Source organism: Hemitrygon akajei, chromosome 14, assembly GCF_048418815.1.
Source record: "Hemitrygon akajei chromosome 14, sHemAka1.3, whole genome shotgun sequence".
Classification (NCBI taxonomy): domain Eukaryota; kingdom Metazoa; phylum Chordata; class Chondrichthyes; order Myliobatiformes; family Dasyatidae; genus Hemitrygon; species Hemitrygon akajei.
Genome location: NC_133137.1, coordinates 68,859,735 through 68,879,165, shown reverse-complemented (window position 1 = coordinate 68,879,165; position 19,431 = coordinate 68,859,735). Strand labels below are relative to the sequence as shown.

General features: G+C 40.3%; 1 protein-coding gene across 12 annotated transcripts in view; it reads left to right on the top strand.

Annotated features, from left to right (window-relative positions):
- The window catches only part of anks1b (ankyrin repeat and sterile alpha motif domain containing 1B), an 856,034-nt gene that overhangs the window by 251,367 nt on the left and 585,236 nt on the right, over positions 1-19,431 (top strand). For all 12 annotated transcript variants that reach the window (XM_073066305.1, XM_073066306.1, XM_073066289.1 and 9 more), the window contains one exon: positions 5,876-5,956. In XM_073066305.1, the coding sequence (XP_072922406.1) occupies positions 5,876-5,956 (81 nt within the window). The remainder of the gene's footprint in view (positions 1-5,875; positions 5,957-19,431) is intronic.

Below are 19,431 nucleotides of genomic sequence, written 5' to 3'. Positions count from 1 at the left end.
AGAGCAGGAGCTAAGTTCACATCTCTGTGGTGTTCCTGGGCTGATAGAGATTGTGCAGGAGATGTTTTTGCCAATCTGAACCGACTGGGGTCTACAAGTGAAGAAATCCACGATCCAATTACACACGGCCCAGGTCTAGGAGTCTACTGATTAGTTTTGTGTGGACAATGGTGTTAAATGCCGAGCTGTAATCAATAAAGAGCATCCTGATGAATGCATATTTGCTGTTCAGATGTTCCAGGGTTGTGTGAAGAGCCAGCGAGGTAGCATCTGCTGTAGACCTGTTGCTTCAGTAGGCAAGTTGGAGCAGATCCAAATTGCCACACAGACAGGGAGCTGGTATACTTCAACACCAGTCTCTCGAAACATTTCATCACTGTGAATGTAAGTGCCACTGGTTCACAAGGATATCCTCTATCCTTGACAGAGGGTATTGATCTACTTTCAGTACAGGGTTAATGGTGACCTTATAATCACCACAGATCATGACAAAATTATCTACTGGGACTGCTAACATTGCCCATGGGCTCCACTCAATCTTGGAAAGAATTCTTTCAGCCTCCGTGCAAACTAGTTCACTGGCTACCTTCTCACGGATGGTATAAGGAACCAGATGGGCTTTGTAAAATTTGGTTGTGGCATTTTCATTAAACACTATTTTATCCTTGATATCTTTGAGTTTTCCAGTGCCAGCACTGAACACTGCTGTGGCATCATCCAGTACCTTTTTATTTTGCTTTCAGTTGACTCTGTTGCATGCAAGTTATGGATGGATCTCCAATGAGGTTGTAGCTGTCCCAGCCAGTCATGGCATCACGATGTTGGCCTTCCTGCCTTTACCATATTCAAGCCCAGTGTGGCTTGTTGGTTGTTGTTATATCAGTGTTATGAATGTCATTCTCAGAGAAGTCATCTTTTTTCGAGTATAAGTTCTTAATTGGATACCTGCAGGCTTCAGTTCAGCATCTTTGAAATGCCATTCAAACTCATTTTGTGGAATGACTGAAAAGGCCAATTGCATTTTAATTAATTTGCCATTCACTTCCGGTGTAAGCCATATTGCTTGTCTATTATTACTTTTCTCATTGTAAATCTCAAAGCCACTCAGTCCTGTGTCACTCTCATCATTATCAGACTTTTCAACAACAACGTAACATGCATATTAGTCCTCTTTTTGAAACTGCAACTTGAGTTTTTATCAGTTTCTGTTCACTGTGCAGTCCACTTATTCTTGTCTGCTTGACATGCTCCTTGTATGTGTCCTACTTTGTTGCATTTTCTGCATGTTTTGCCTTTAAATCTGCATTGGGCTGCTGTATGTGAGCCTCTATAACAGCGGTAACACAATTTGTTGGGCCAGACAGGTTTCTGTTTCATCATCATCATTATGCACCTTGTCATATGATATGGGTGATCATAGTCTATGACCATGATTGTTCTTGGCAAATTTTGCTACAGAAGTGGTTTGCCGTTGTCTTCTTTTGGGCAAAGTCTTTACAAGACGGGTGACCCCTATCATTACCAATACTCTTCAGAGATTGTCTGACTGGCATCAGTGGTCGCATAACCCAGATTTGTGATATGCACCAGCTGCTCAAATGACCATCCACCACCTGCTCCCATGGCTTCACATGACCCTGATCGGGGGTGGGGGGGGGGGAGGAGTGCGTCTAAGCAGGTGGAACACCTTGTCTAAGGAGGGATGGAGCGCCTTACATCTCTCCACCCCACCACCCAAGGTGTCTGTTTAGATGTCATTACACCACCACAGGAGAGATCACTCAGTTTGTGGAGTCTGACAAGAAAGCATTCAAAAACAGTTCATAAGAGAAGCACAACTCACCTTTAAAAGAGCAGTTCAAATCTCTGTATCAATGGAAACAGCAAACAAACACAATTGAGTGTGAAAAAATTGTAGCGTGGATTTTTTTCTGTTTAGACATTGCAGTACTATTTATCACTATTTATGAACTCATGGCTATACATGTTGTTTGTTAATTTCGTTAACTTTTGTCTTAAAACTCAAACTGCCTCTCTCTCCCCTTTTGAAGAAACATGAGCTGTGCTTTTTTTTAAAAAAATTTGAATGCCTCTCTCCCCTTGTGAAGCCAAAAACATGCTTTGCTTCAAATGGTAGGTAGTCATCTTGGATTCACTTCAAAGCTTTCTCATTGCCACTGTTATGTTTGTATCCCCAGAAACTAATTTGAAAGTATAACACAGGACCTGGGAAATTCATCTAATTAGTCTTACTTCTTTAGTGATGGGTCCCCTTATGATGTGGTGGGGTAATGATGTATGCCATTAACATACTTTTACATATAACCGGAAAGCAAACAATGAGTACTTAATCAGACAATGTATATACACTATTACTCAAAATAGTAAATAGACTACAGAATGATGCACCTCAACCTCTTTCAGGGAGAGGTTCCATGTATCGCTGAAGCCAGTCTTTAGTCAATTTGAATAATTCCACATGGTTACTTTTAGCAGCAAAAGCTTTGACTCCAGCTGTTTTCCAGTATTTGTGCTGAAGATTTGTTCTACAGGGCTCACCACATGTGTATTTGGGTGGTTCCAGTGCTGTTCCAGTAGTGGCTCCCCCGGCAGTGTGGAAAAATTTGCCTGAATTGCTTAAAAAAACTGGGAAAGTCATTTCACCAAATTGCTGCCTCGTCATGCCACCCTGATCAGCAAATTATTAGAAAGTGTTAGCAAAGTTGCTATGAATGAGTTTATTCTTTGGATTGTGGGAAGAAACTGGAGAACCTCGAGAAAATACATGCATTCCACAGGGGTGACATACAGAGACTCCTTAAAGAAGATGCTGGGATTGAACTCTGATTCTGACGCCACGAGGCGTAATTGCATCTTGTTTACTGTTACGCTATCATAGGATAATTCATACAATAGAACACCTAGACCCCTCTTGGCTCTGCTCATTTGTCGTTTCTGCCATGTAGATAATTAACTGCATAAACTCACACTTCCGCACATAATACTCCATTTGCCAGGTTTTCACCCAGTCACTCCATCTGTGTATCCCACTGCCGAAGCAGAGCAAGCAGGACAATAGGACATTTGGATTGACAAATTGTGACAGACAACTTGCATGGGAGGCCGACAAAAGATTGGTCAGAATGGGAGGGGATTGGAGAATTAAACTTAGATGTGACCTGAAGCTCAAAGGCACGTTTATGGTCTGAACAGAAATATTCTGCAGGCTGCCACCTGATCAGTGATTGGTTTCCCTGATGTAGAGAATGTGAAACCATAATCTGAACACTGAATGCAGTGTGTGAGAAGAGAGGGTGAAGTGCTACTTCATCTGGAAAGACTGCTTACTTACTTACTAGCCATTACACTGCTGGTGTTTAGGGTAGCAATGAAGGTCCTCCATCTCTGGTGGTGTTCAAGGTTTCCTTTATTATGCCGGTAGCTTCCTTTCAGTTTTCACTGTTGTCAGTCATGCAAGACCTGGGTGGAGACTCGGGAATACTGTCGCAGTCAGATGCAGAAGGATTCTTTATTGCTGTTACTGTAACAGTTTTGTTTGACAAGTCAGGGTTGCTAGGTCTGAGCTGAACCCCTGAACCTGGAGGACTGGTGGGCCGCTCCTAGTCTGGCCTCTTCCCTTTGACCTGCTTGGCATGGGTAACCCTACCAAGAGCCAAAGCTTTAAGCCCTGAATCCAGCCATCAGAATTCTTCAGGTCATTGAATCATGCAAGTCTTAACAAGATTTTGGTCCTCTTGGAGGGAAAGACAAGTTTAGGTCGTTGAATACATGCTGTCCCTGGGTTATGGATGCCCATAAGTACAAATAAACTCCCATAATGTTAGTTCATTCAAAAGTCTGTTATAGGTACAGTATACATATTCATTCTTACGAATAGTAGAAGGAGTTTCCTCTTCTCTCCACCTATAGTAATAGTTTTTACTTATCTGCGTTACGTTTTATTGATGCTATTTATTACTTTACTGAGGAGGTATAGTTCCAAATGATTTTTGACTATTTTTCAATTTACGGACAAAATCATCTTATAGGCATGTGTCAAAACAGAATCCATTTGTTACCCGGACACAAGGGAAAAGGTGGTACATGAGCAGGTATTTCACTGTCTACAGTTCAGCGGGAAAGTGCAAAGGAAGTATTTGGTTGAGAAGTAAAAAGCAAGTCAGAAGTTTGATAGGAATTGAGTAGGGAAGATGTGCCTGATGGTTGAATCTTGTTGCAGGCGGCAAAAGTCAGGGAGATTGATTCCTGAATGTTCAAATTGATGGGGTGCAGTTTGAGAATAAAGGATGTTTCAAGTGCAGAAAATATAAACAACTGGAAAATTGAATACTTTCACAAAAAAACACAACCAAACCAAAATGCTGGAATAACTCAGCAGGTCAGGCAGCATCTATGGAAATGAATAAACAATCGATGTTTCGGCCCGAGGCTCTTCATTTATTGTTTAAGCTCTGTCTTATTTTGTGATGCATTCATTCAACCAGCCAACAGAATAATTCTTAGATATTGCCCTTATCCATTTATTGACTTTGTCAGTACCGAGTTTAGAAAGTCATTAGATATTTGATTGTTCAAATTTATTTTTCAGGATTGAATACCGAGAAGTTTAGAAAAAACTAATCATGTCATTTGAGACTAGTATTTAACAAAGATTGCTGTCTAATCTATTACAGTTCAGCAGCTGTTTTTTAAGAATAGAAGGCACTGTAGAAATGTTATGCTCTGATCCCATGCGACTGTTTCCAGAGGCACTGAAATGGAAACAAGTTGGGTGGTTCAGGTACTGCAGATGATATTAATATTCCAGTAAAAGATCCTCTGTATTAGAAAACACATGCACATTAGCAAATTAAAGAATAAAGTAAAGTATAAAGAGTAATATTGTCTAACATTAGTGTACAAACGGGTTAGTGATGTCACCTTTTGACATTTTATTGTTAGATTTATGGTGGTTTCATAATAATAGAGGGAAAGGATTTTGTTTTAATCTTGAACTCTGCACAAGAGTCCAGGAGTTCCAAGAAACATTTAGCTGTGGGAATAGGAGTTTGGAAACCAAATAGCATTTACATTTTGGCATTTAAAGTGGAAAGTGATGCCCTGGAGAAATGATCATATGATCTGGCAGAGCTGAACAGATAAAATAGATGTGAGTTTGTTCATGATGGAACTAAATAGAGGAACACCTTCCAAAAGCCACTTTGTCAGATCTGGTTGCTATTACACGCATAGTTTCATAATATTTATCTAATTTCCACTGAATGCTGAATGAGAAATTGGGGGTGCCACGGTAGTGTAGCAGTTAGCACGACCCTATTACAGCTCAGAGCTTTGGAGTTCAGAGTTCAATCCCAGCATCCTCTAAGGAAGTTTGTATGTTCTTCCCATGTGCATGTGGGTTTCCGTGAGGTGCTCCAGATTCCTTCCACAGTCCAAAGACATACTGGTTAATAGGCTAATTGGTCATTGTAAATTGTCCTGGATTGGGCTAGGTTTGTATCGTCAGGTTGTTGGGTGGTGTGGCTTGGTTGGTCTGAAGGGTCTGTTCCACTCTTTATCTCTAAATTTAAAAAAAAGAAAAAAAAAGAAATAGAATCAAAGCATACATTTAAAAACTTTAAATATCAATATGGAATACTATAAGTCACATCTGGTTTTAGCAATTCTGCTTTACCTTCTGGTAACCTTATATAATGTGATTAGATGGCAATCAATGCCACTTCTATTTGATTTAAAAATACTTTATGGGCTCAGTATTATTGCAGATTGTATTGTGTGTGGGATTGAATTTAATAAATGATTGTAACATTACTTCATCAGAAAGTTCAGCCTTTATTTTTGTATTCTCTTTCAGCATTTGGCGGGGACCCAACGTAAACTGTACAGATACCTGTGGTTACACAGCCTTGCATCATGCAGCTCTGAACGGACACAAGTAAGTGATGGAAAATGCACTTTTTAAAATGACAGTAATGGACCTAAATAAACATGATAGAATATTTCTGTGACTTTTCTCCTCTTAAAATAAAAGATGGGCTTCTTGCTCACAGCCTTGTGAACATACCATACATCACGATATAGAAAATATATTTCTGTTCTTGGTCAGCTGGCCTGGGTGTATTCTTGAGTTAGTAACTCAGCACCAGTGAAATACTCGTGCAAACTGAGTCGCAGTATTAGATCAAAAACCCCAATGTACTGTACCCCTAAATTATTTTTAAAAGAATCAGGTTTCATATCACCCACATATGTTGTGAAATTTGTTGACTTTACAGCAGCAGTGCAATGCCATACATAATAATCGAAAAAAGATGTGAATTACAGTAAGTATGTGTGTGTACATATAAAATAGTTAAATAAGTAATACAAAAATAAAAATAAAAGTAGTAGTGAGGTACTGTTCATGGTTTGTATTGAGAGCAAAGGAGAAAGCACAAAACCATAGTAATGATATATTCAAAGATAACCAATTGCACCTTTTTAGTTTGTAAATAGTGGCACTGAGTCCAATGGGTTGGTTGAGTTTGAGAAAAAATTCCCCCGGGAAGAGTCACTGGAACAAACACAGATTAACTTAAAGGCAGTGCAAAGACAGTATATTAAAATGATGGATCGAGTTCATCACTAAGAATGTGTATAAAAGGAGGTGTTATTTATCAGCTCTAACTAATTTTCCTCTTTAAAGATTTAAAAAGAAATTTCTGCTGACTTATGTACAAATGACTTACTTGTTCTCCGAGTCATTTGATTTGGCTTAATCTTCTTATAAACCAAGGAAATGCAATTGAAAATGATTGTAGTTTTATCTTCTATACTCGGATATCTGGGTAAGTGAGACTTAATGTTCAAAGTAAATTTATTATGAAAGTACACATGTCACCATGTACAAGCATAAGATTCATTGTCTTGTGGACATACTGTACTCAATAAATCCAGAGAATAATAACCAGAACAGAATCAGTGAAAAGCCGCCCAACTTGGATGTTCAACCAATGTGCAAACGTGTGAAAAGTGTGAAATTTTTTTTCACAAACTGTGAAAATACAAAAAGAAAGAAATAATAATCTATTGTTAAGGACCCCCATCACCCAAGACATGCCCTCTTCTCATTAGGGAGGAGGTACAGGAGCCTGAAGGCAATATTCAACAATTCAGGAACAGCTTCTTCCCCTCTCACATTTGATTTCTGAATGGACATTGAACCCATGAACACTGCTTCACTGCTTGTTTTTGCACTACTTATTTCATTTAACTATTATATATATATATATATATATGTATGGATATTGTGTATATATATTTACTGTGTTATGTGGCTGGCAACAATGAATATAGAATTGAGTCAGGTTTTATAAACATACATAAACATTTATTAAACTCTGCTCAACAAAAATGAAAAGTAAACAAATGACTAACTTAACCGGAAGTTAACTGCTATACGGCAACTTAACAAACAGCCAAATTCTGGAATAGTTCTTAAAGTGGTAAATTCAAACACAGTCTTAAAGTGGTAAAATCGAAAGTCCAAGTGATTTATACAGTCAGTAAGGAGAGACTTTACTGGAACAACAATTTCTCCAAAGAAAATGACAAAACTGCTGATCACAGTCGAGAGATGCCTTGTCCAAAGGATTCACGATGAAGGAAATAAAACGGGTTAAAGGAACTGACCTTTTGCTTGGCGAATGAGAACTGCACAAATCTTCCTGATCTTACAGGGGTTATCTCAGATGCAGGTCACTATTTCTGAACGAAGATTCAAGAAGGTCGATCCTGTATTAAACTGCCGAATGACACCAACTTTACTTGATCCTTCGGGTTCCCGTACTTTGGTAAAGTCTTCACTTTCCAACTCGACTGTAAAGGTAAATCAAAGATGCAACAAACCAGAACGGGCAGTGATTGGTGAAACTGCCGGCACAACGGTTTTTGCTCCTGAATACAGAAAGTAAAAACTCCACATTAAAAATGAAACTGCGTCATGAGACGAATACGCAGCAAAGCTAACTAACGAAATACACCGAACTAACTGCGTCACAGCAGGGGTTTCCCCTTATATACCTCTTGGAACGTAACATCATGTGACCACACACTGGCGGGAAAATTACATCACCCCACCATCACAAGACAATTGCATCATGCTCACAGGACACTCAATTACATCATGGTCATAAGACAGTCACAAGATACCCACAGAGTATGTAACAACTGTAATTACTTTTTTTGTTATGTATTGCAACGTACTGCTGCTGCAAAACAACAAATTTCACGACATATGCCGGTGATATTAAATCTGATTCTGATAATACAGACAGACAGACATACTTTATTGATCCCGAGGGAAATTGGGTTTCGTTACAGCTGCACCAACCAAGAATAGTGTAGAAATATAGCAATATAAAACCATAAATAATTAAATAATAATAAGTTAATCATGCCAAGTGGAAATAAGTCCAGGACCAGCCTATTGGCTCAGGGTGTCTGACACTCTGAGGGAGGAGTTATAAAGTTTGATGGCCACAAGTAGGAATGACTTCCTATGACGCTCAGTGTTGCATCTCGGTGGAATGAGTCTCTGGCTGAATGTACTCCTGTGCCTAACCAGTACATTATGGAGTGGATGGGAGTCATTGTCCAAGATGACGTGCAACTTGGACAGCATCCTCTTTTCAGACACCACTGTCAGAGAGTCCAGTTCCACCCCAACAACATCACTGGCCTTACGAATGAGTTTGTTGATTCTGTTGGTGTCTGCTACCCTCAGCCTGCTGCCCCAGCACACAACAGCAAACATGATAGCACTGGCCACCACAGACTCGTAGAACATCCTCAGCATCGTCCGGCAGATGTTAAAGGACCTCAGTCTCCTCAGGAAATAGAGACAGCTCTGACCCTTCTTGTAGACAGCCAAAGTGTTCTTTGATCAGTCCAGTTTATTGTCAATTCTTATCCGCAGGTATTTGTAATCCTCCACCATGTCCACACTGACCCCTTGGATGGAAACAGGGGTCACCAGTGCCTTAGCCCTCCTCAGGTCCACCACCAGCTCCTTAGTCTTTTTCACATTAAGCTGCAGATGATTCTGCTCACACCATGTGACAAAGTTTCCCACCGTAGCCCTGTACTCAGGCTCATCTCCCTTGCTGATGCATCCAACTATGGCAGAGTCATCAGAAAACTTCTGAAGTTGGCAAGACTCTGCAGTAGTTGAAGTCCGAGGTGTAGATAGTGAAGAGAAAGGGAGACAGGACAGTCCCCTGTGGAGCCCCAGTGCTGCTGACCACTCTGTCTGACACAGTGTTGCAAGCGCACGTACTGTGGTCTGCCAGTCAGGTAATCAATAATCCATGACACCAGGGAAGCATCCACCTGCATCACTGTCAGCTTCTCACCCAGCAGAACAGGGCGGATGGTGTTGAACGCACTGGAGAAGTCAAAAAAGATGACCATCACAGTGCTCGCTGGCTTGTCCAGGTGGGCGTAGACACGATTCAGCAGGTAGACGATGGCATCCTCAACTCCTAGTCGGGGCTGATAGGCAAACTGGAGGGGTCTAAGTGTAATAAATAAATCATCAATAAATAGTGAGAACATGAGATGAAGAGTCCTTGAATGTGAGTCATTTGTGGGAACATTTCAATGACGGGCAAGTGAAGTTGAGTGAGGTTATCCCCTATGAGGCAAATGTCAATTTAACCATTCCGCCTAATGTATTGCCACATTTAAATTCAAATGTACATGTGGGATAAAAATAGGGTCTTTATTACTCCTTGGAAAACCTGATGGCTGATGAATTACTTGTTTTGTGATATAATGACTCAAATATAACTTAAGATCGCAATTAAAATTTGCAATTAAAGCTTCAAGTAAAAGCAAATCAGAAATATTTTAGCTGAGCTTATCCTTACATTCTAACCTTAATTTCTAAACTTGCATCTCGGTTTTAGCTTAAATTTGAAGGTAGTCCATTGCATTTTTAAATGATTTAAGGTAAAATGGATCTGTCAGTGTAAGTAAATCAACTTTTTAAATCACTACTGATCTTGAAGTGCATGCTGTTCAAAATGAAAAGCCTGAACATTCTGATTTCCAGTACCTCAGTTCTCAGATGGTAGAGTTGAAAAAAAGGAATGGAAATCTATTATTTTGCCAATTACCACTGCTCCGATGTTTTTACAGTTTCCCCAAAGTAAGGAACCTGGCCATATGCCTACTGTAGATATAAGATAAACATAGCTGCAGAGCTGAGGCTATAGTTCATTCTTAGGCATTAGATGGAAAGGTTGTCCTTTATTTCAAGAGCAACAAGGAAACTTAAACACGAGGAAATCTGCAGATGCTGAAAATTCAGTCAACACACACAAAATGCTGGTGGCCAGGCAGCATCCATAGGAAGAAGTACAGTTGACGTTTTGGGCCGAGACCCTTCGTCAGGATGGCCAGTGTCCATTTCCACCCGGCTCCTCTGTTTATAAATATGGGGATCTGAATTCAGGGACTTCCTGCAGTATGATGTCCAAGTGACCATCCCTACAAATATGTTATTTGTGATTGGTTAATGCAGTAAATGTGCAATGTATAGGTGTGAAAACTGTATGAATTATTTGTTCACTTGCATAACTAATTCTACCTTATTTATCAAAGAGAACCCATTGTAAGTGGGCTGTGGAATTAGTTGCAGTTAGAAGGTTCAGGAGTTACAGATTGTGCAGGAGCTAATCATATCAATTGTAAAGGTACAGTCAGGTCATTTGTAATTGTCAGCACAGAATCAGAATCAGGTTAAATATCACTGGTAAATGTGATATTCGTTGTGTTACGTATCCCGTAACTGGATCAATTACCAGCAAAGATAGAAAGGTCTGCTGAAGTCTGATGGTACCATTTTCAAACGTTTTATTTTATAAAGGGGCACAAAAGTAAGGTTAATACAAACATTCAGATACCATAAGACATCAATACTCAATCTAAAGCGCAGGTATAGTAATAACCAATAAGAAATAAACTCTATCGTTGTCTAGGGGTAATGTATATATTGTCCGCTGTATATCTGAAAGTCTCTTGCGGTCACTGCAGTTCCACCAGCTGCCGTCTGTTGTGGTGTCGCGTTGGTGCACTTTTGTTAGAAAGAGAGAGAGATAGAGATTGAATGAAACAGTTACCCGACAGGTTTTCCAACCTTTAGGAGTTCGGTTCGTCGAAGTCTCGTTGGGAAATGGACGCTCATTTGTGGCCTCCCCTGTAGCTAAGCCGTTCTTCCGTGGTGAGGTCGCCAATCCCAGGCAAGGAAAAGACGCACACGAACCCCACCACCGGCTGTCGCTATCAAAACGCTGTCGCAGGATTCCTAGCGTGTCTTCTGGTGCGTCTGAAGGGGTCCTACCCCCCCCAGACCCTCCTTTATACTTCCTCACGGGATCGCCGGTGTCAATCTCTCTCTCAACCAGCCCACTTTGCCCGAGGGCTTTACACGTGGTCTTCATGAGACAATAGTCAGAGTCGCTTTATTCTGCTTCCCGGGGGAACGTGGTCTTCAGCACGTCTCCCTCTCTCTCCCATTTCCTGTGTCTATTCAGCACGTCTCTCTCCCTCTTGGGTCATTGACCCCCCCCCCCTTCACTAGGGCTCTTGCGATTCTCGCAAAGGAGGGGGCTGGTATCATAACAGTTGTTACTGGATCATAGACTGGGGTAATTTGTACTCTGTAAGTGTTATTATGAAGGCCCTGGAGGAGAAAGGCTTAGTTTCAGTAAACAGTTTAAAATGTAGGGCCCAACTGGGCTGCGCAATAGATTCGATTGCGGTACGGGGGCCGATCAGCAACATATCATTAGGTCTATTAGTGTGAAAAGCTGCTTAATGGACAATCAATCCTCTCTGAACCAATCTTGTACTTTGCATTTATCAGCCTTTATCTGCATGCCTTGACTGTTCTGTTCAACTCCACTACTAACACATAGTCCCAAATTAAAGAGCAACTGAACTAAATCAAACATTAAAAAACATTATCCAGCACATGAAGAACACAAGAGCTTACTGCTTTCCTTGGGTGTTTTCTGAACGTGAACTGATGCTTTATATATGTGCTACTGTGGGAGTGGTGATATATCAGCCAGCTGGGAACGGAGGCATATTTTAAATTGTAGTAATTGGCATTACTTCTGAAATATTTTCCTATATTTAGCTATCTATGAATTATGCATAAGACAGTGACTAAAACTGTTTCAATATTGCCCAAATTCTTTCAACAGAGAGATTGGGATTGTAGCAAAGTTCCTCTATTATCAAAGCAAATATTGGCAATCTCACACCAGTAACATTTGCAATCTGGTCCGTTCGACAGAAACAATTCACTAGTAGTTCATTTGCACAACAAACCACAATCTGTCTTTTGAGGAAAAGGGATTTTGCCAACTGGCAGATCACTTCATTAACCTTGATATATGCACATTCTGCCTAAAATGGCTGATTTGCTCTGATGGATGAAATAACTAAAATGATTTCGAGCTGAGATACCAAAAAAAACCGCGACAGTTTATTACAAACGAGGAAATCTGCAGATGCTGGAAATCCAAGCAATACACACAAAATGCTGGAGGAACTTTGTGGGCCAGGCAGCATTTATGGACAGAGTACAGTTGACGTTTGAGGCCGAGACCCTTCAGCAGGACCCTTCTGAAGGGTCTCAGCCCGAAACGTCGAATGTACTCTTTTCCATAGATGCTGCCTGGCCTGCTGAGTTCCTCCAGCATTTTGTGTGAGCAACAGTTTATTACAGATTTAAGTGTAGGTCCAGCAGTTAAGAGAGTGGGGATCAACTAAACCTGCTGTCACCACAGTTGTGAATGCTGCTATTCCTTCTCCTGAATAGGGTGTGCAAAGTGTTCCAGTTGTTCTGCACGTGTGTACAGTATTTAGTTATCGTTTCTGAGAGGCAGAAAAGACATTTAAATTGGAGAACTGGTTTGAGAAGAGCCAGGAATGCATTTCCAAGTGTCAGAAGATTAAGATGAGACCTTTGATTTTTTTTAAGTAGAAAAGAGTATATCCATGAAGGTATTTTAGATAAATTTGAGGAGTAATGTGAATTTGCTTAATGAGAGAGGAAAGATAAAGATAATGAGAGAGGAAATATTAAATAGTTCGATATATTTGGAGTAGATAATGATGTATAAAGTTGAAAGTTCAGTGTAAATTTATTATGGAAGTATGTATATGTCACTACACACTACCTTGAGATTCATTTTCTCATAGGCTTTCACAGTAGACCAAAGGAATACAATAGATATTACAATGGATGATACAATATCACAAATACAATAGATAATGTAGATATTGGCAAAGCTGGAGATGTTATTGATGAAGAAAGATTGGAAATACCATTCTTAGGAACAGGAGATTCATTAAGATTTATAAATTATGAGCTTTCCTTTAACATTGACATTAAAAATCAGAGATAAATGATTGATAAACAATTGGTTAGAATGATTAGAAAAGACATGAGATCCCCACATTGAGCAATGGGAATCAAGGAATTATTATGTGCAATGGTAATATAGTTATCCATTTTAGCAAATATGTGGCTACAGACGAGAAGGTGGAAAGTGGGATGAGGTAGGATAGCACAGCCGCAATAGACTGAATGGCTTTCTACTGTCTTTCGAATATTGAACTTTATAGAGAAAGAAACTTTTTAATCTTTGTTGGAGGCCACTAAGTTTAATCTTTAACATAGAAGAAGCAAAGAAAAAGCAAAACCAGAATACTGCAGCAAACGAAACCATTATTTTTGGATGAAAGCATGTACACCCAATTGATACAAGATAAAATATGGAATATCATCGATAGGGTTTTGTTTTCATTGATTAGAATTTTTTTCTGATCTCCTTTATCATGCTGCATCTTCAGATCCAAGTACAGGATCACATGGAGACTCAGGAGGGTTAAACAAAACTGGGAATTTTATTAACAAAAGAGACAAAGCAAAACAGTACATCTTACAAAGGCTTGGATATCTCAGACAGAACTTCACTAGGCAATGATCAAGACAACTAAGTAAATGAAGGGTTTGTTCTGCCCCTTTAAATACACCCCAGGGCATGGAAGAATCTGTGCCCAGTCTATAAAACTCCAGGCTTACAAGCTAACAACTATTCCAATAAGAGACAGAAGTCCAAGTACTTAATTGGACACCTGCAAAGTCTCGGAGAATTAATTGGAAGTATTCAAGGTCAATTGTAACTTAAATGTAAACTAGAGAAGACTTGAGAATAACTTATTAAAACCCCAAAGCACAACAATACAGATAATTATAATTAATAAAATGCAGAAAATACAAAAAAAAGCAGAAAACTCAGAGCCCTCAGAATTCTCTACCAACAAACTGAGGTCGTGACATCTTGATGTCTTCAATTCTAACATGTAAACTATTTTGGGTTCCTTTGGATGGATGAATTAAGTGGATAATTCCTTTATAATTTAAGCACATTCATATTCATCTACTGAGCAAATCAAGATCTAAAATCACATTCTCTTCCTTACCTCTCTTTGCCCTGTCATTACTTTCACCTTTTGAATCTGTGATCTCTGCTCCTTCAACCAGTCACAAGTATGAACAATCATTCTCAATCAGTTATTAAGATAACTAAATATCAAATGCCAACTCCTGAAATGTTGCAAGAGTTGATTTAATAGAAGCTAACATTTTCTGAGGAGTACGGTACAACCCTAATGCATTCTCAACTGCCTTCCTGAGCAGATGTTTTTTATATATTCAGTAATAGGCATCAGCCAATGCACAAGTCCAAGGCTAGCTCAGCAGCATACTAGAAATCAGTTTCTTTGAAGTATCCACTTAGTGCCCAAAATGAATTTACAAGATAGCCACAGAATCTTTTAATTGACTATTAAAGTGACAGACTCTACTACATATATTTTCAAATATTGAACTAAATCCCCAACCACTCAAAAGAGGAAAAATAGGGTGGACAAATATTTTCTTTTCATGGAATGAAGATGTACCACAGATGTGGCCCTATTCCTTGTTACTCATCTGCAAGCAACAAAGCACTTGTGAACATCAAGATATGTTGCTTTCTTTGTTGATTCCAGTAATAACAAATAACCAAATGAAATATTAGTGCAAACAAATCAGTAAATAGTTTCAGCTAATTTTGCATTCATCTGAAATAAGTAAGCATGACAACAATTTCAAGTAAGATTAACTACATCAATCTCTATAAACTGTAGTGATTCACTACTTTGTGGAAGGGTTTCTATGTTGACCGAGTTCCAACTGTGTCTGGAAACATTGAAAGAATAGTAATTTTCCAGAATGCCTGACACAGCTGTTTCCTGCAAATGCAAAGCTAAATCTCTGCCAATGGCTAACTATAGGTTAATTGATAAACAATAAGATAAGATAGGGTTTAATTCAGCTAAGTTTATACTTTGGGTGGTCAAATGTAAGGGGAAAATACATAGCTAATGGCAGGATCCTTCACAGCATTGATGTACAGAGGGATCTTGGAGTAACGTCCATCACACTCTGAAAGCGGCCATGCATGTACGGTACTGTGCAAAAGTCTTAGTCGCCATTATATAGCTAAGAGTGCCTAAGATTTTTGCATGGTACTGTAGTAATTTTATATATTGCACTGTAATACTGCTGCAAAACAAACAAATTTCATGACATGTGAGTGATGACATGAGCTGATTCTGATATGGATCTCTCTTGTGGACTAGGGGTGGGAAGGGGGCAGGGAAGAGGGAATCATGGTTAGGAAAAGGGGAAGGGAGAAGGGAGGGAGCGGGATGCACCAGAGAGACATTTTGCAATGATCAATAAGCCAATTGGCCTTTGCTGATGTCTCAGGGCTGGGAGTGTCTGCAACCCCACCCCTGCCACCTGACCCTGCCCATCCTGAAGCACTCCACCCTCACCGTTCCCAACATCTTTTACTCCCACCAGACTTATAAACTCGCTCTCCGCTGCATGTTGACAAACGCAATACTGTGCAGATGTCTTAGGCACCCTAGCTCTATAAATGTGCCTAAGAATTTTGCACAATACTGTAGATAGATAGATAGATAGATAGATACTTTATTCATCCCCATGGGGAAATTCAACTTTTTTCCAATGTCCCATACACTTGTTGTAGCAAAACTAATTACATACAATACTTAACTCAGTAAAAAATATGATATGCATCTAAATCACTATCTCAAAAAGCATTAATAATAGCTTTTAAAAAGTTCTTAAGTCCTGGCGGTAGAATTGTAAAGCCTAATGGCATTGGGGAGTATTGACCTCTTCATCCTGTCTGAGGAGCATTGCATCGATAGTAACCTGTCGCTGAAACTGCTTCTCTGTCTCTGGATGGTGCTATGTAGAGGATGTTCAGAGTTATCCATAATTGACCGTAGCCTACTCAGCGCCCTTCGCTCAGCTACCGATGTTAAACTCTCGAGTACTTTGCCCACGACAGAGCCCGCCTTCCTTACCAGCTTATTAAGACGTGAGGCGTCCCTCTTCTTAATGCTTCCTCCCCAACACGCCACCACAAAGAAGAGGGCGCTCTCCACAACTGACCTATAGAACATCTTCAGCATCTCACTACAGACATTGAATGACGCCAACCTTCTTAGGAAGTACAGTCGACTCTGTGCCTTCCTGTGATAGGGTGGTAAAGAAGATCTATATAAATGCTTGCTTCATTGGTCAGGGTATTGATATAACAGTGAAAAGAAAGTCATTGGTGTTTTGTGTATATTTCTGGTCATCCCAGGAAGGAGGTGGAAACTTTGGAAAGGGTGCAGAATTAGTTTACCAGGATGCTGTCTTGATGAGGGGGTATTAGCTCGAGGGAAAGTTTGGACAAACTTGAGGTTGATTTCTCTGGAGAGTCAGAGAGCAGATAACATTTTCAAAATTATGTGAGACATAATTAAGAGAGCCGGTCAGAATCTTTTCTCAGGATAGAAACATGAAATACTTGAGGACATACATCAAAGGTGAGAGGAGGAAAGTTTAAAGGAGATGTGCAGGACATGTTATTTTTACATGGAGTGCGGAATAGGCTGCCAAGCAGAGCAGTGGAAGCAGAAATAGTAGTGGGGCTTAAAAGGCTTTTAGATAGACACATAAATGTGCAGGAAATGGAGGGATGTGGGTCACAGGCAGACAGAAGGGACTTAGTTTAATTTGTTATTGTATTTGGCAGAGACATTGTGGATCAATGGGTCTGTTCCCATGCTGTGCTCTTTTATGTTCTATACATTGTTAAACAAGGGCTTCATTTTCCATCAAACACACATTTCAGCTTCTAACATGCCTTTGGTGAAGTAATGGATATTCAGTGCTGATGGCTGGAGTATGTCAAATTAATAGATTTATCCTAGATATTAATCATTTTATTTCGTGCTGAGGGAGCTGCATTTATTGGGCAAGTAGAAATTATTCCAAGACTTCTGAGTTTTAGCACACAGAAGGCAAGAAAGCCTTGGGGTGGGACCGAGCTAGCTTTCGACCAACTCTTATAGCTATAGTATTTAAGGAGCTTAATATAGACCATATGGCTGAATATTTTTCAGCAAACCACAGTTAGTTCTTCTGATAATGTAGACATGATGTGGTTCGTCCATTTTGAGAGAATATAATAGAAAATTAGAGAATTTTTTTAAAGCAGCACAGACAAAATGCTGGAGGAACTCAGCAGGTCAGGCAGCATCTATCGAAAGTCGGCGTTTTGGGCTGAGGCCCTTCCCTTCTTCAGGATTGAGAAGGAAGAGGGAAAGATGCCGGAATAAAAAGAGGGAAAGGAGGCTTGTTGGAAGGTGATAGGTTAAGCCAACTGGGTGGGAAAGGTCAAAGGCTGGAGAAGAAGGAATCTGATGGGAGAAGGGAGTGGGCCACAGGAGAGAGGGTAGGAGGAGGGATACCTAGGGGAGGTGATAGATAGGTGAGAAGAGGTAAGAGGCGAGAGTGGGGAATAGAGGTAGGTGTGGAAATTTGCTTACTAGAAGGAGAAATCGATATTCACGCCATCAGGTTGGAGGCTACCCAGACGGAATATAATGTATTGTTCCTCCACCCCAAGGGTGGCCTTGGCACAAGAGGAGACCATGGATTGACACATCTTAAAAAGAATGGGAATTGGAATTAAAATGTTTGGCCACCGGAAACTGCAGCTGGTGCGGAGGTGCTCAATGAAGTGTCCCTCCCAGTTTACGAGGGGCCTCACCAATGTAGAGGAGTCTGCATCGGGTGTACCAGGTACAATAGTAACGTGGTGTTCAGGGGGCCTGAGTGTCTTCCGGACAGTTCAGAGATCCAGTGTTTGCAAAGCTTTCTATTGCTATCATGTTTACAAATCAGATTCTGAATTTACAATTAGAACAACACAATTAAAATCTTACACAGAAAGAGTTATGGATGTGCCTGCGAGATTGCACTGTTTGATAGATTTCCTAGTGAGTTCTTTAGCCTTCTCCAGTACATTGTGTTCTCATCTTGCTTGGGAAGGTCCACAGTTGTGTTCTAACTCAGTGATTAACACAATGAGATTCACAACCTGCCTCTTAGGAGGGCTTTACTAATCCATGACTAAACTTGGAGAAAGCAGTGGCTTGGAGGTGGCTCCCCAATGTGCTATCATTTTCGGTATGTGACAGATGGTCAAACCTATGTCAGTGTTCCCTTTTAGATTGTGAGGACACTCAATCAGTCCTCGTTTATTGTCATTTAGTAATACATGCATTAAGAAATGATACAATGTCCTTCCAGTATGATATCACAAAAACACAAGACAGACCAAGACTAACTTACAAAAACCACATAATTATAACATATAGTTACAACAGTGCAAAGCAATTGATAAGGGCAGACCATGGACACGGTAAAAGAAAGTCTCAAAGTCCTTGATAGCCCATCATCTCACGTAGATGGTAGAAGGAAGAAAAACTCTTCCTGCCATGAACCTCCAGTGCAAAGCTTCCTGATGCAGCCTCTGGAAGCATCCGACCACAGCGAACTCTGGGTCCGTCCGAAAAACTTCGAGCCTCCTACCAGCCCTCCAACACCAAGCACAGAGCACCATCTCTGCCGAGCGCTTCGACCTCGGCCTTGGCTGCCAAGCAACAGGCAAAGCCGAGGATTCGGGGCCTTCCTCTCCAGAGATTTCTCGATGGCACAGTAGCAGCGACAGCGAAACAGGCATGTCAGAAATTTCACCAGATGTTCCTCCGTGCTTCTCACGTCTGTCCCCATCAAATCAGGATTGTGCATGGCCCCTACTTACAGATAACAGATATTCATCCCTGGAGTGGCCGCGTGTGCTGCCGTCGCGCCGCCATTTTCTCATCATTTTTTAAATGATTTTTTTCATCATTTTTAGGCCTCGTCTTTAGCAA